We start from the raw sequence: 15,454 nt of genomic DNA, 5'->3' as shown, positions 1-15,454 counted from the left end.
GCAGGGGAGAAATTGGAGGTGGAAGGAGCCACCCCCATCAGGGCAGATTCCTCCTGCTGTGGAGATGGTGCTGCATGGCCAGGGCTGCTCTCAGCTTTCTCCTCAAGGGAAAGGAAAGGGGCTGTCAGCTTTGGCTGTGTCACTGAGACTCCTGCACTGTTAGCCTGGGCATCAGCAGATGTGCCTCAGATCTCCCTCAGAAAGTGCCTCCTCAGCCTCCTCTCCCTACAGACAGCAGCAGCAGCACCTTGGCTTGCAGCATCTCTGTTTGTCTGGCCTGCCCTTAAGGCCCTGCTGCCAGGGAGATGCCCCTGGGCAGTGCCCTGTGCTGAGAGGTGTCTGCAGGACAGAGCTGGGACCCCAGGGCTGGTCTGGGCCCTGGCAGCACAGGCAGGGACAAGGCTTGGATAGAGAGAAACAGCTCCCAGTAGGCACAACTCCAGGCAGCAGAGAGCCAGACCAGCCCTTGGTATCCTTTCCTGTTCATGTGCATAGGGAAAGAGAGAAGGGTTTGGGAAGAAAAAAATTCAACTGGAGAATTCAAAAAGTCTACTTCACTTTTCAAAAAATATTAAAGTGTGATCACGGTGAAATAGAGAGAGGTTAAATGAACAAAGGGCACCTGTGTGGTTCCAGCAGGTCTGACAGCCCTGTGGCACAGGGAGCCCTGTTTTCCCTCAGGCCTCCCCAGTATTCAGGCTGAGTGCAATGCTGAAAGTAAAGCAGTAACTCAGAAGGAGCACAAGCCTGAAATAAAAAAGGAAATCTGTCCAAGCTTGTCAATGTCTTTTTCAACAGTGCACCATGCCCAGAGTGAAGGAATGTCCAACAGCAACTCCATCAGGCACTTCCTCCTGCTGGCATTGGCAGACACGCGGCAGCTGCAGCTCCTGCACTTCTGCCTCTTGCTGGGCATCTCCCTGGCTGCCCTCCTGGGCAACGGCCTCATCATCAGCGCCATAGCCTGCGGCCACCACCTGCACACGCCCATGTTCTTCTTCCTGCTCAACCTGGCCCTCATTGACCTGGGCTCCATCTGCACCACTGTCCCCAAAGCCATGCACAATTCCCTCTGGGACACCAGGGACATCTCCTATGCAGGATGTGCTGCACAGGTGTTTTTCTTTTTGTTTTTCCTCTCAGCAGAGTATTTCCTCCTGACTGTCATGTGCTACGACCGCTACGTGTCCATCTGCAAACCCCTGCACTACGGGACCCTCCTGGGCAGCAGAGCTTGTGCCCACATGGCAGCAGCTGCCTGGGCCAGTGCCTTTCTCTACTCACTGCTGCACACAGCCAATACATTTTCCCTGCCGCTGTGCCATCGCAATGTCCTGGGCCGGTTCTTCTGTGAAATTCCCCAGATCCTCAAGCTCTCCTGCTACAAATCCTATCTCAGGGAATTTGGGCTCATTGCAGTTAGTGGCTGTTTTGGTTTTGGCTGTTTTGTGTTCATTGTTTTCTCCTATGTGCAGATCTTCAGGGCTGTGCTGAGGATCCCCTCTGAGCAGGGACAGCACAAAGCCTTTTCCACCTGCCTCCCTCACCTGGTTGTGGTCTCCCTGTTTCTCAGCACTGCAGCATTTGCCCACCTGAAGCCCCCCTCCATCTCTTCCCCATCCCTGGATCTGTCAGTGTCAGTTCTGTACTCGGTGGTGTCTCCAGCCCTTAATCCCATCATCTACAGCCTGAGGAACCAGGAGCTCAGGGCTGCAGTGTGGAGACTGATGACTGGATGCTTTTCAGAAACATTAAACTGCTGGCCAATTTCCAATTTCTTAAATAAAAATACTTATAATAAAAATCATCTTTGATACTTGTTGTTGGTTTGGTTGTGGGTGTTTTTTCCTTTGTTTTTTTTTTTTTTTCCTATTGTCCACAAAGGACTGTCATTCCTTGTGCCATTTCTCCTTTTGTTTCCCTCCACTTTAACCGTGGCCCCAGACTGCGTCAATGAGGAGCTGGTTTCTTGATGGCTTTGAAGGAACTAAACGATCTCCCAGCATTGTTTTCACCAGAGATGCCCCTTCTCTTCTCTTCTCTGGAGCTGCAGCAGCAATGTCTGTGTGCAGAGCTGGGGGCAGATCAGCGCTGGCCCAGCACAATGGTATCCTTGGCTTCATTGGACTCTTCATCCCGTGGAGACTCACAGTATTCACTGCAGTCCCCTTGATTCCATGAGGCCCTGCTATGCTCTAATGGCCCCTTGGTTCCAGTTGGTCCCAAAGTGTCAGAACTGTCTCCATTGTTCCATGAGGCCCCACAATGTCACTGTGCTCCCCTTGGTTCCACAGAGTCCCACAGTGTAACAATGGATTCCTGGTTCCCTGAGGTTCCTCAGTCACAATGGTCTCCTTGGATCCATAGTGTCACAGTGGCCTCTTGGCTCCATGTGGCCATGCTGTGTCACAATGGCTCATGGTTCCATGAACTTTCACACAGTTTAACAACAGACCCTTGATTCCGTGAGGCTTGCTGTGTCACAATGGACCCTTGGTTCCACGCGCTTTCATACTGCCAACAGCAGTCTCCTTGGTTCCACAGTGTCACAATGGACCCATGGTTCCACGAGGCCTTGCTATGTCACAATGGCCCCTTGGTTCCAAGAGGTTTCTCAGAGTCACAATGGTCTCCTTGGATCTACAGTATCACAATGGAACATTGGTTCAATGTGGCCCCAATTTGCCAAAATGGATTTTGGTTCCATGGGGTTCCACTGGGTCACAATGGACCCTTTGTTCCATGAGTTTGCTTAGTGTCACAGCTGACTCCTTGGTTCTGTGAGGCCTCGCTGTCACCAAATCTCTGAAATTATGGAATAAGACTCATTAACACTAAATTGCTATTTAAGAGGGTATCATTGATTCATGCCTGAGGTCTAGCGAGGGATAACTCCTAACCTTATGTGAACATGTAATTCTGCCAGCGTTGCTAAATGTGTAATAAAATTCACCCATTACCATAAAACCCACCCCAAGTTCCCAGTTTCAGTCCTTCTTTTTTCTGTCACGGCATTCTTGAGCCAAATATCTTCTTCTTGCCTTCCAACCACTCTTGCTGGAAAAGCAGCCCCTGCATGCCTTGTTCCTGTGCTAAATGTTCATAGGCAAGGTTAAAAATAGAATGAATCCTTTAGAATTAAGCTTTTTGTATTGAATGGAATTAAGCTTTTGGTATCAAGTCCAAGGCTCTGTGTGGGCAGGCAGAGGCAGGCAGGAGGCAGAGCTGTCAGCAAAGGAAGCGCTCAGCCACATGGGGCAGCCAGGGGATACCGACAGCCTGCAGGGACAGAGGTGCAGGGCAGGGACACCGTGGGACAGCCTGGGCTGCACAGGGCACAGGGATGAGCAGCAGCTGCAAGACAGCCCTGACAGAGCCAACTTGGGCAGCACTTTGGCCATGGCTGCTGGGCCTGGGCCTGAGGCCAGAAGGGGACAAGTGACTATTGCAGGCCTGGGGCCTCATTGCCTCCTTGTCCCTGCTCAGCAGCCTGGCAGGGGCTGCCCTATGCTCCTGCCCTTGCCATTGCACATCTCCACATCCTTGTGCCCATCCTGGGAAGAGCCCTGAGCAATGACGGAGGGACAGGATCTGCCTGGCCAGGGGCTGGGGCTCAGGCCTTGGCCCTTGGCATTCCTGACACACATCCAGGTTTGCTCAGCACCAGAGACACCTTTGCCTTGCTTGTCCCAACCTGTCATGACTGCCTCCAGTGTTCTGCTCTACTTGGAATCTGGGGACACTTTGTCAGTCATGCCCCAGACAGGGATCTCTTTAAAGTCCAAGAAACTTCAGTGTTTCAATGTAACTGAGTTCTTGAAGACTTTGTGACATCACTGAGGAGGTTATCACATCACAGAGTTGGCTGTGACATAACAGAGTAGGGTGTGAGGCCATTGAGCAGATTCTGCCATCATAGAGTGTGGCTCTGGGGCATCAGAGAGTGGGTTGTGACATCATTGGGTGGCTGTGTAATATCACAGAGCAGGCTGTGACATCACAGAACAGACTGTGACATCACATGGTGACTTTGTGACCTCACAGATTATTCTGTGACATCACAGTCCATCTGCATGACATTCCAGGGTGACATCCCAGAGTTAGCTTTGTGACATCACAAGGGTGCTGTGTGATGAAGCAGATTGGGCTGTGACATCACAGGGCTGTGTGACATCACAGAGAGGGGTGTGTGACATCACAGGGGCTCTGTGACACCACAGGGATGCTGTGTGACATCACAGGGGCTGTGTGAGGTCACTGGGGAGGTCACTCTGCCCCAGCCCCCCTCACAGCTCCCCCCAGAGCAGTCCAACCCTGTTCGTGCCCAGTGGGATCCCCTGTCACCCTGGGTCCCCCCACCCCCAGCCCCACAGCCTCCCCCAGACAACTTTCCACGAGATCAACCCCAGAGCCTGACACAGGGACGGGGGGCCGGGACCCTGGGGGTGGCACAGGGGGACAGGGACCCCCTGGCAGCGTCCCCGTGTCCCCCAGGGCCAGAGCCTGGGCCAGGGCTCCTTCACCCTGTTGTGAACGAGGGCTTGAGAGCATTGAAAAAATCCCCAGCAAGGGATCAGCAAAAACCAGATTTAATATTAAGGGACAGCAGCACAGAGTTCCTCGGCAAGAGTCACTCTGCTCCTGACTGGATACTTCAGGCACACAAAGGAAACAAAGATACAACAAAACCAAACAAAATCCAGGCAATCAAACCAGAAATGAACTGAGAACTCTCCCTGTCAGTGTGTGACAACAGGACAGTGATGGCAAGGATGAAAGGAATACGGCCTAAAAGCTTTACAGAGCTCAAACTTAACATAACCTAACCTACAACTTTACTGACACTTTCAACTTCACAATTTAGCAAAAGAACAAAGCTAAACAGTATTTAACCTTACTTAAAACCTTTTACTTAGCAATTTAAAAGAGGAATAACACAACAATATTTAACTTAGCTAATAGCTTAAATTAAACTTAACAATTTAGCAAAACAACTCTTAGCAGCATTTAGCTTAGACATCATGACTTAAACTCATTTACAGGCCTGACTGACTCAGCTATCTAAGGCACTCCAACCCCTCAGACAGCAGCATTTCTGACACATTTCCCCAGCACAGAGACTCCTGTGTGCACCCAGACACAAAGAGTCAGTGCAAGGCACCTGGGAGCAATTCCCCTGAGGGCAGGAAATGCTCCCTGTGGATGCTTTGGCATCTCCCCAGTGGGTGAAGGTTTGAGCCTGGAGGAGTGGGGGAATCGGCCCAGGCTCTGTCATTGTTCAGGATCCCCAAGTGCAGCAAACGGGAGAGTTCCCGGCTGGGAGAGGTCCCACTCAGAGGGAGTCGCTGGCCCAGGAGAGCTCCAAGGGCTCCTTTTGGAGCGCTTTGTGCAGGGCCCCAAGAGAGGGGCTTCAGTCCCAGCAATGTTTCATCCTGGCCGCACTTGGCATCAACAGCTTTCTTTGGCAGTGTGAGAACAGGGATGTTGTGCCACTGAGGGAACACAAACAGTTCCCAGGGCTGCTCCTACAGAAACCAGGAGCTGGTTGGGCAGCAGCAGTGCCTGGAGCAGATAATGTTTGTGATGAGCTGCAGAGGAGCTGAGCCCAGGGGCTGCTGGCCAAGGCCAAGGCCCAAGGAGCATTTCTCAGCTGGCAGGGCGGCCTGAGAAGGGGAGGGGGGAATGCAGCAGCACAGGGCCATGGAACCAAGGGAGCATTGTGACACTGTGGGGCCTTGTGAGACCAAGTGACCATTGAGACACTGTGGGGCCTCATGGAATCCTGGACAGCACTGTGACATTGCTGGGCCTCATGGAGCCAAGGGGACCGTACTGATGCCATGTGACTCCACGGAATGTAGGGATCATTGTGACACTGTGAGGCCCCATCAAACCAAGGGTCCATTGTGACACCGTAGGCCTCATTGAACTGTGGAGACCATTATGACACTTTGGGGTATCATGGAACCAAGGGGCCATTGTGACACTGCGAGGCCCCATGGAGCCAAATGTCCATTGTGACATTGCAAGGCCTCATGGAATCATGGAGAGACCACTGAGACACTTTCACAGCCTCATGGACCCAAGGGGCCATTCTGACACTGTGGGGCACCATGGACCCAAGGGGCCATTGTGACATTATGAGGCCCCATGGAATAAGCAAAGCATTGTGACACTGTGAGGCCTCATGGAGCCAGTGAGACCATTGTGACCCTGGGGGTCCCCACAGAACCAAGAGGACCACTGTGATACTGTAGGGCCTCGTGAAACCAAGAGGCCTTTGTGACACTGCAGGGCTGCATGGACCATAGGTCCCTTGTGACATTGCAGGGTCTCATGTCATCAGTGCTCCATTGTGACACTGGAGAGCCAAAGGAGACCATTGTGACACTGCAATCCCCCAGGATCCAAAGGCTCGTTGTGACATTGCAGGACTCATGGAACAGAGGAGTCACATGACATTGTGGGGCCTGTGGAACCACGGAGACCATTGTGACACTGCAACGCCTCATGGAATCAGTGGGACCATTGTGACACTGCAAGGCCTTCGGGAACCTAGGGACCATTGTGATTTTTTGGGACTCTACTGAGACAAAGGTCCATTGTGACACTGCAGGTCTCCTTGTAATCAAGGGGGCATTGTGAAACTATGGGGCACCATAAAACCAAGGGGACACAGACCAGTTGTGGCTGGTTTGGCCTCCCACAGGCCACCTGACTTGTCCAGCTGATCTTGGAACATTAAGAGTCTCTTCTCATCCGCTTCTGAAACACTGGGGCTCTGTGCTTTCCTTCCTATGGAAAATAACTGTCCTTCTCTTCCAGGCATACATGGGCAGAATTTAGATTTCACCACCAAATTTCCTTATATCCAGGGATTGTTCCCCTAGGAATATTGCCAGAACAAGTCTGTCTGGCAGTGATTTCATGAAGATTGCCTCCCATCAGTCCCCAAAACATTGGGGAAGGCTCTGTGCTTTCCTTCCTATGGAAAAGAACTGTCCTGCTTCTGCAGGAATCCATGGCTGAGATTGGGCCTCCACCTCCAAAATTCTCTAAATCTAAAGACTGCTCCCAGACAAAATCTGCCATTTCTGACAAGTCTGGCTGGCCTTGGCATAGTGAGGCTCTCACCTGCCTTCCAAACACTGGGGCTCTGTGCTTTCCTTCCTATGGATACGAACTCTCCTTCTAGTCCAGGTGCCTGTAGCCTGACATGGGATTTCACCTCTAACATTGCCTTACTGTGACAGACTGGAGGAGATTTCATGTCTGGGGGAGGAAGGGGCAGGTCCAGCCTTGCCCTGCCCTGGAACCCCAATCCCCCTTGAGCCTCTATCCCAGCCCAGCAGTGTCTGCCAGTCCCTGGCACAGCACAGGCAATGCTCCACAGCCACCTCTGCAGCCCCCAGCCCAGCTCCTGAGGGACCAAATGAGCCCAAGTCCCACCTGGGGGAAGGGCCCAGGGAGACCAAGGGGTATTGAAGGCTGACCACAAGGCAAGCACACATTTTGACCCTACCTCCTGTTGGAATTTCTCTCTGAACACTGCTGGAATCCAGGAGTTGGTAGCTGTGTGTGTGCTCCTCTGTATCTTTCTTACTTGAATTCCTCTCTCTGTGTCTACTTCTACTGCATATGTCCTCTTGAAAATTCTAAGTAACTTAAAATTGTAAAGGCTTAGACTATATGAAGTTGAATGCTTTGAGAAGTGTTTTTTTGTTGATTGAATGTTGTATAAAACATTTTGCCAAATTTTCTCTGATTTTCAAAATTGCCCGTAAAGGCTGTTTTGTTGTTTCGAGCTCCTGAGAATCTCTTGTTGGTGTTTCTCCAGTGCATCTCACTCAGAGGACACCAGCAATAAAAATTCCTTTTAAATGTCTCATTGACAAAGTTTTTTGGGGGATGGGAGTCAGGGCTTGTCTGTCCTGCTTGGCACAGCCCAGGCAGAGCTTTCCCACCCACATTCCACACTCCATTTCCCAGCTGGAGCTGCTGGTGCCTCTGAGTTGTGCTGCCCCAGCCCCAGGGACGCTCTCCTTGTCTGCCCATTCCCCCACGGTCTCTGGGCAGGGATGGCCTCAATGGGGGCTGCTGACATTCTCAGCACCTTGGAGGCTGCTGCTGAATTTTCCTGCTCCAGAGGCTTGTTCAGCCTTCAGCTCTTCAGTGCAAGAATTCAGTGTCCCAGGGCTCATTACCATTCAGAACACCTTAACAAGCCAGGCCTCTGGGAATAATTTGATTTTAGTGTTCAAATCTTTTGTGGTAATTTGACAGATTTTAGTAGTGTGTTTTGACTGAATGCATTATATTTAAAAAGACAGTGAGAAAACATTTTTTATGTCCTGTTTAGGACATTTTCCTGTTCATAAATCGATATATGCAATCTCCAGTCGTCTCTGAATCCAAGTATCTCCTCATGCAGTTTGAATAGATATGAAAATCAATACCCTTCATGGCTGACAATCAATCAGACTCTATCCCTGCCCCCACCCCACCATTTCCCCCATCCAAGCCCTGGCACTCAGAGCAGCCTTGTGCAAACCTGAGCTGCCTCCAGCCCAGGCTGCACCTGCAGCTTTCAGCTCCTTGGCTCCAACTCCCACCTGCTTTTCTCGGAGAAGGAGCTGCCCGAGACACAGAGGGATGTTCATTCATTGTCAGCCAACAAAGCCAAGGGAAAGCACAGCTCCATCAAATGCAAAAGTCATTCTTCTCCCTGGCTTTGCCCTGCCCCTGATCCCCACAGCCTGTCCAGTTTCCTTCATCCCTCCAGTGCCAGGGACTCTCTGGGACAAGGGATCTCTGCTCTGGGGATGGAGGGAAGTGCAAGTACAGCCACTGGAGTGGGAACAACAAATCAGCAGGTTTGTGTCCTTGGAGGGAACAGCTCTCAGGAACTGCTGAGACTCAGAGGCACAGAAAGGTTTTTCTTCTTGGCCAACATAAAAAATGTGAAAATGATAAAATTTAATAGACATCTAAACTCTTCCCTCAGCTCCTTTGACATCCCAGCAGCATCTGACATGTCCACCACCCACAGGTGATTGGGAGGATTTTAGACAAAGGCATAAGAAGAGGTTATATGAAAGATAAAAATACACCTAAGATGCTGAGTAAGGAGATATTTAAACTTCTGAAAGCTCAAAGCATGAAGCAATTCAAGGGAGACGCGTTGGAATGACCAGTGAATTGCTGCAGGAGAAAATCTGGGAGAAACGGGGAGGACATGGATGCAGCTGCTCTAAATGAAGAGATGTCCGTGGACGTGGCCATTTAACCAGGAGAGCTGGAAACACCTGAAGGAAGAAGGGAATGAAATATTAGACTGAATGTTGGTGGCAAAGGTATAGGGGAAGATCAGTATTTCTTCTCCTGCCATCAGTAGATCCAGAAAACTCCTGTCCCTGGTGGGAAAACATTGTCATTTCTTCAAAGTATTTAAGTGGCCCAGATAATAAAGATTTGCTTATATATGATGAAACCAACAGGTATTAACATCGGTGCCCTTTTCCAGGCAGATATCAGTTGTGTGCCCATGAACAGGCAGCTCTCCTTGTAGGGCCCCAGTATCCTGAGGTGCCGAGCTGGGATTGGCATCTCTTGGAGAGGAGCTGAGGGAGACCAGAGCAGCTTGCAAGCTGATGAGTCTGCTGGAATTCTGTCCCCTCCCATTCTACAGTAGCCCTGCATTTCCCTCCTGCAGCCTTGGTCTCCAGCACAGCCATGGAGGCTCTTTGGGCTCTGGACTGTTCCTGCAGCCCCCAAGGGCAGCTGAGCTCTGCCTTTGGCACAGTCAGGCCTGGCCAGCGCAGGCCATGCTCACAAATTGCTTGTGTGTGCCTGGTATTGCTGTCAGCCCCGGCAGCAGCTGTGTGGCCCCTTTGTGGCCCTGTGCTGGCCCAGCCATGGTGGCCCAGCCCCTGTGCAGGCCCAGCCCAGGCCAGGAGCATTGCGGCTGGGAACGGCCCCTGTGCCGTGGTGCCCACAGCAGCCTTGGGGCTCTGTGCCCCATGGCCTCCCTGCTGGGCAGCCTCTGCCAGCTCCTGCAGAGCCCTTGGCACCTGTGGGGCTGCACAGACAGCCCTACCCCGGGCTCTGCCGGCCTCTGGGCCAGCAGAGAGGCAGCCAGGGCTGGCCATGGCCGGGAACAGGCCCTGAGCCCCGCAGGAGGATGGAACTGGGCCACAGCCAAACTCAGCCCAGGCCAAAGCTGGCCTCAGCAGCCAGGGCTGCCAACACATGGGGACAGAGGCTGGCACTGACAAATGTCCTGGGCCCCCTCCCTGCTGTGTCCATGCCTCCAAGGGCACAGAGCAGCCTCCTCTCTGGCCACTTGCCTGTTTGCAATGCCTTGCACAGGCGCTGGCCCTGCCCCACAAGGCCTGGCCTGAGTCCTGCCCCTGCACACTCAGCCAGGCTGAGATGGACACTGATGGTTTCTAGGCCAGGCTTTCTGAGCCCAGCCCAGCTCCCTGCAAGCTCTGCCAGCTGCCCTGAGCTCTGGGCAGCACCAAGGGCCTCTCCCCAGCCCAGCCCAGCCGGCTCTGGCCCCACAGCTCTGCTCAGGCCAGGCTGCTCTGGGCACTGCCCCACGGCCTCAGCCCCTGGCAAGGGCACAGCAGCAGCTGCAGCTGCCACAGGACTCGGCCCCAGCCATGAGGGAAAGTGCTTGGCCAAGGCCAAAGGAGGCTCCCTGGCTGCCCTGCTCCCCTCGGCCTGAGGTGCTGAGAGCTCTGCAGCCCCTGCTGCCATCCCATCTGCCCAGGGCAGCACGAGAGCCCCGGCCCTGGGGCCCTCAAGAGCTGCTCCTGCTCCAGGCCCAGGGCCCATGCCAAAGCTGGGGCAGCCACAAAGCTGTGCCCATTTCTGTTCATTGCTGCTCTGATGGGGATGGATCCTCGGCCACTTGGAGGGTGCTGATGAATTTTACTACTCCAGAGGCCTCTTCTTTCTTGAGCTCTTTAGTTCAGGAATTAAGGGAGAAAAGCTTATAAACATTTGTTGAAAAATTTGTTCTCTTGTTCATCCGAACAGGAAAAGGCCCTGGGAATAACTGAAATTTTCAATTCATCTGTGGTTAATTAGAGAGATTTCAGAAGTCTATTCAAAGTGAATATACCATATTGAAAACAATGCAGAGAGAACTGTTTTTTCCTATTTTCTTTTCTTCTTTATTGATTGATATCAGCAATCCCCAGTAGATATTGATCCTCAGCACCTCCTTATGCAGTTCTGAACAGATATGAAAATCAAGACCCTTCATGGCTGACAATCAATCACACTTTGTCCCTACCCCCACCCCACCATTTCCCTCATCCAACCCCTGGCTCTCAGAGCAGCTGAGGAATGGAGTCACATCCAGGGGTGTCCCCAGGGCTCAGGATTGGGGCCAGGTCAGTGAAATCTCTTTATTGCTGATCTGGATGAGGCCATCGAGGGCACCCTCAGTCAGTTCCCAGGTGAGCCCAAGCTGGGTGGGAGTGTGGCTGCGCTGGAGGGCAGGAAGCTCTGCAGAGGGATGTGGCCAGGCTGGAGCCATGGGCCCAGGACAATGGGATGAGGTTCACCAAGGCCAAGGGCCGGGTCCTGCCCTGGGCTCACAACCACCCCAAATCCCTGGCTGTGCCCTGCCCCTGATACCCACAGCCTGTACTGTTTCCTTCATCCCTGCATTGCCAGGGACTTTCTGGGACATGAGAGCTCTGCTCTGGCTATGGAGGGAGGTCCGCGCGTAGCCACTGGAGTGGGGACCACAACTCATCAGGTTTATGTCCTTTGGGGGTCAGGAACTGGTGAGACTCAGAGGCACAGAAAGTTTCTCTTCATGGCCAGCAGACGAAAGTTGAACAGGACGCAATTTAATAACAATCATGTTCTTCACTGAGCTAGGTGTGACGTCCCAGCAGTGTATGATGAGTGCACCCTCCACAAGACATTTCCATACTAAAATTCATTTTAGACAAATGTGGTAGTAGATATAAACACAATTAAGTTCTTGTATCATGATGCTCATCCTGGAGTGGAAGCAAAAGAGCACAAACAATTTCTGATTTGCAAAGCTGCCAGTGGTGGATGGAGAAGGGAGGTCAGGCTGCTCTTGGTGATGAGGAAATGTTGAAACCAGCCTGACTCATTTCATCTTCTCATGCCCTGGCTGATCTCCCCTCTTTCCCCTTCCACCCATTGGCTTTTGTCTCTCACCAGGCCCCCTGGTGAAGAGCCTGGCTCTGTGTTCTCCATCCCCTCCTCACTGGCACTGCCAGGCTGGGATGAGGAGCCCCTCAGCCTTCCTTGCTCCGGGCTGGACCAGCCCAGCTCCCTCAGCTTCTGCTCACAGCCCAAGGGCTCCAGCCCCACCTTGGAGGCCCTTTCCAGACCCTGCTCCAGCTGCCAGACATCTTTCCTGCCCTGGGAAACCCAACCCAGGCCATAGTGATCTGGATAGTCCCCATCCTTGATGTCCTGGTCACACAGCCCTGGTCCCTTGTCCCCATGCAGGCTCTGGGGTGGATCCTGTGGAACATCCTTTGGTGGAGGCTGTGGCTCCAGGTGGGCTGGGGGGATCCTGGGGGACAGGGACCCTGCTGGGCATGAACAGCATTGGACTTGTTGGGAGAAACTGTGAGGGGGAGCTGGGGCGGAGTGACCAACCCAGTGACCTGACAGAGCCCTGCTGGGATGTCACACAGCCCCTCTGGGATGTCACAGCCTGCTCTGTGATGTCACAGCCCATTCTCTAATGTCACACAGCTGGTCTCTGATGTCACAGCCAACTCTGTGCTGTCATAGTCTGCACTGTGATGTCAGACCTCTGCTCTGTGATGTCACAGCTGGATCTCTGATGTCACAGAGGCAGTCTATGATGCCACGGCTGCTCAATGACCTCATATCATGCACTCTGTGATGTCACAGCCCACTCTGTGACCTCATGTTACCAGATGAGAAATTGTCTCCACCAGCTGAGCTGACACCTGGATCTTGTTCTCCACACCCCCAGGCCTATGGAAACCACACAATGCCCATTGTGTGAGAAGGGGAACTGGAAGTTCAGCAGCCTCAGTGTCCTCCCAGCTCAGCCAGGCCCACGGGAACATTGGGGTCCACGAGCACCATGGACCACCAGAGAGACCCCCAGGACAGAAGAACACATGGGTAAAGGGGAGGGGAAATGTGTTAATGATTTTTGAGGAAATGATTATCAAATGTGTGAAAAAGAATAGAAAATCACCAAATTTGCAGATGACACCAAGCTGGGTGTGAGTGTGGATCTCCTGGAGGGTAGGAGGGCTCTGCACAGGTCCCTGGACAGGCTGGATCCAGGGCCCAAATCCAACAAGGTGAGGTTTAACAAGTCCAAGTGCTGGGTCCTGCACTTTGGCCACAACAACCCCTGCAGCACTACAGGCTGGGGACAGAGTGGCTGCACAGCAGCCAGGCAGAAAGGGACCTGCAGGGACTGATGGACAGCAGGCTGGACATGAGGCAGCAGTGTGCCCAGGTGGCCAAGAAGGCCAATGGCTCCTGGCCTGGATCAGGAATGGTGTGGCCAGCAGGAGCAGAGCAGGGATTCTTCCCCTATGCTCAGCACTGCTTGGGCAGCACCTCGAATGCTGTTTGCAGTTCTGGGGCCCCCAATTTAGGAAGGACGCTGGGGGGCTGGAGCATGTCCAGAGATGGGCAACAAGACTGGGGTGGGAGCACAAGAGCTTTGAGGAGCAGCTGAGAGAGCTGGGGTTGCTTATCCTGGAGGAGGCTCAGAGGAGACAAGGTGGTGTCAAGGCAGACTGGACTTGATGATCTCCATGGCCTGTTCCACCCTTGCTGATTCTGTGATTCTCTGAAACCACCCTTGGAGCAGTTGCAGGATGAGCCCTGGGACTCCTCTTCAGGAGCTCCAGCAGCCCAGGTCCCTCAGCATCTCCTGCCAGCCCCAAAGCCCATCCTGTCAGTCCTGCAGAGCCTCTGCAGCTCCTCCTCACTGCCCAGAACAGGGAGCCCCAGAGCCAGACACAGCAACCCAGATGTGCCCCCCTGGCTTGGGGTGACTCTGGCAAGGGAGCAGCACCAGGCACTGCAGGAGCCTGCAGACAATTCCTGCAGCACTTGTAGGATGATCCTGCTGCCCAAGGGACGTTCCCATGGGGCCAAGTCAGGAACTGCAATGGGGAGTGGAGCCAGAGAGGAAAGGGCAAAAAGGAATGGGCTGTTTGCAGGGGAGTGAACAGGGGGGGGCAATGGGAAGAAATTTGTATCAGGAAGAGTAAAGAAAGCAAAGGTGAAGCCCAGAAAATGCTCAGGGCAGTTTGGGGGTGGCTGCCAGGCAGCCCTGGCTCTCAGCAACAGCGTCTGCAGTGGGACAGGGAACTCCCAGCTGATGGGAGCAAACAATCTGGCTGACTGCAGAGGCCACGAGAAACCTGAGTGGTTTCCCTTGTGTCCCCCAGCCCTTGCTGGCCCCAGGGGCTGATGGCAATTGTGCTCCCTCAGGTTCATGTCCCCACACCAACAGCATGGGGGTGCTCCCCCTGCTCTGTGCAATGCAAACAGGGGCTGCTGAGCCAGTGCTGCCGTGTCTGTGCCTGCAAGGATGGGGCACCTGTGTGAGCTGGGGGAGAGGCCAGGGCTGCAGAGGGGGGATGTTGTTGGCAGCTCCATGAGGATGCTCTGGGACGCTGCCCTGGGCTGTCCAGTGCACTGGGAATGGATCAGCCCCTGCTTTGCTGCTCCTTCCCATCTCCCCCAGGGCCCTTGCAGAGCCCCAGCCATGCTGTTTGCCCCCAGCCTGCTCACGGCCAGCCTGGGGCTGCTCACGGGGCTTTTCTGTGCTGAGCATTGGCCTGGGTGTGTTCTTGAGAGAGCCTGGGCAAGGAGCCTGGAGCCCCCAGGCCCTGGGCTGAGGCGTCAGCGCTGCCCCAGCAGTGCCCATGGCCTGTCCCTGCTGCAGCCCCGGCACTGCCACCCCCAGGGCTGTGCCCGGCCCTGGGAGCACTCAGGCCCTGCAGCAACACCAGGGCCACCAGGGCAGTGGGGCAGGGCCATGGCAGCAGCACTGGCAACACCAAGTGCTGCTACTGCTGGGCACAGCTGCTGGGCCAGCGCTGATCTGCCCCCAGCTCTGCACACAGACATTGCTGCTGCAGCTCCAGAGAAGAGAACAGAAGGGGCATCTCTGGTGAAAACAATGCTGGGAGATCGTTTAGTTCCTTCAAAGCCATCAAGAAACCAGCTCCTCATTGACGCAGTCTGGGGCCACGGTTAAAGTGGAGGGAAACAAAAGGAGAAATGGCACAAGGAATGACAGTCCTTTGTGGACAATAGGAAAAAAAAAAAAAAACAAAGGAAAAAACACCCACAACCAAACCAACAACAAGTATCAAAGATGATTTTTATTATAAGTATTTTTATTTAAGAAATTGGAAATTGGCCAGCAGTTTAATGTTTCTGA

The 15,454-nt window shown here is 53.3% G+C and overlaps 1 protein-coding gene across 1 annotated transcript; it reads left to right on the top strand.

Moving 5' to 3' along the window:
* Positions 1-821: 821 nt before the first annotated feature.
* Positions 822-1,742, top strand: LOC128948628 (olfactory receptor 14J1-like; the record flags this gene model as incomplete). Its single annotated transcript, XM_054293397.1, has 1 exon — positions 822-1,742. A coding segment is annotated over exon 1 (921 nt), but the record flags the coding sequence as incomplete, so codon positions are not given.
* Positions 1,743-15,454: the final 13,712 nt, after the last annotated feature.

This window comes from Melozone crissalis, unplaced genomic scaffold, assembly GCF_028551555.1.
Source record: "Melozone crissalis strain CALT ecotype California unplaced genomic scaffold, PUWL_Pcris_2 ptg000139l_1, whole genome shotgun sequence".
Lineage (NCBI taxonomy): Eukaryota > Metazoa > Chordata > Aves > Passeriformes > Passerellidae > Melozone > Melozone crissalis.
Note: the sequence above shows the minus strand (reverse complement) of the source record. Positions and strands in the feature narration are given on the sequence as shown.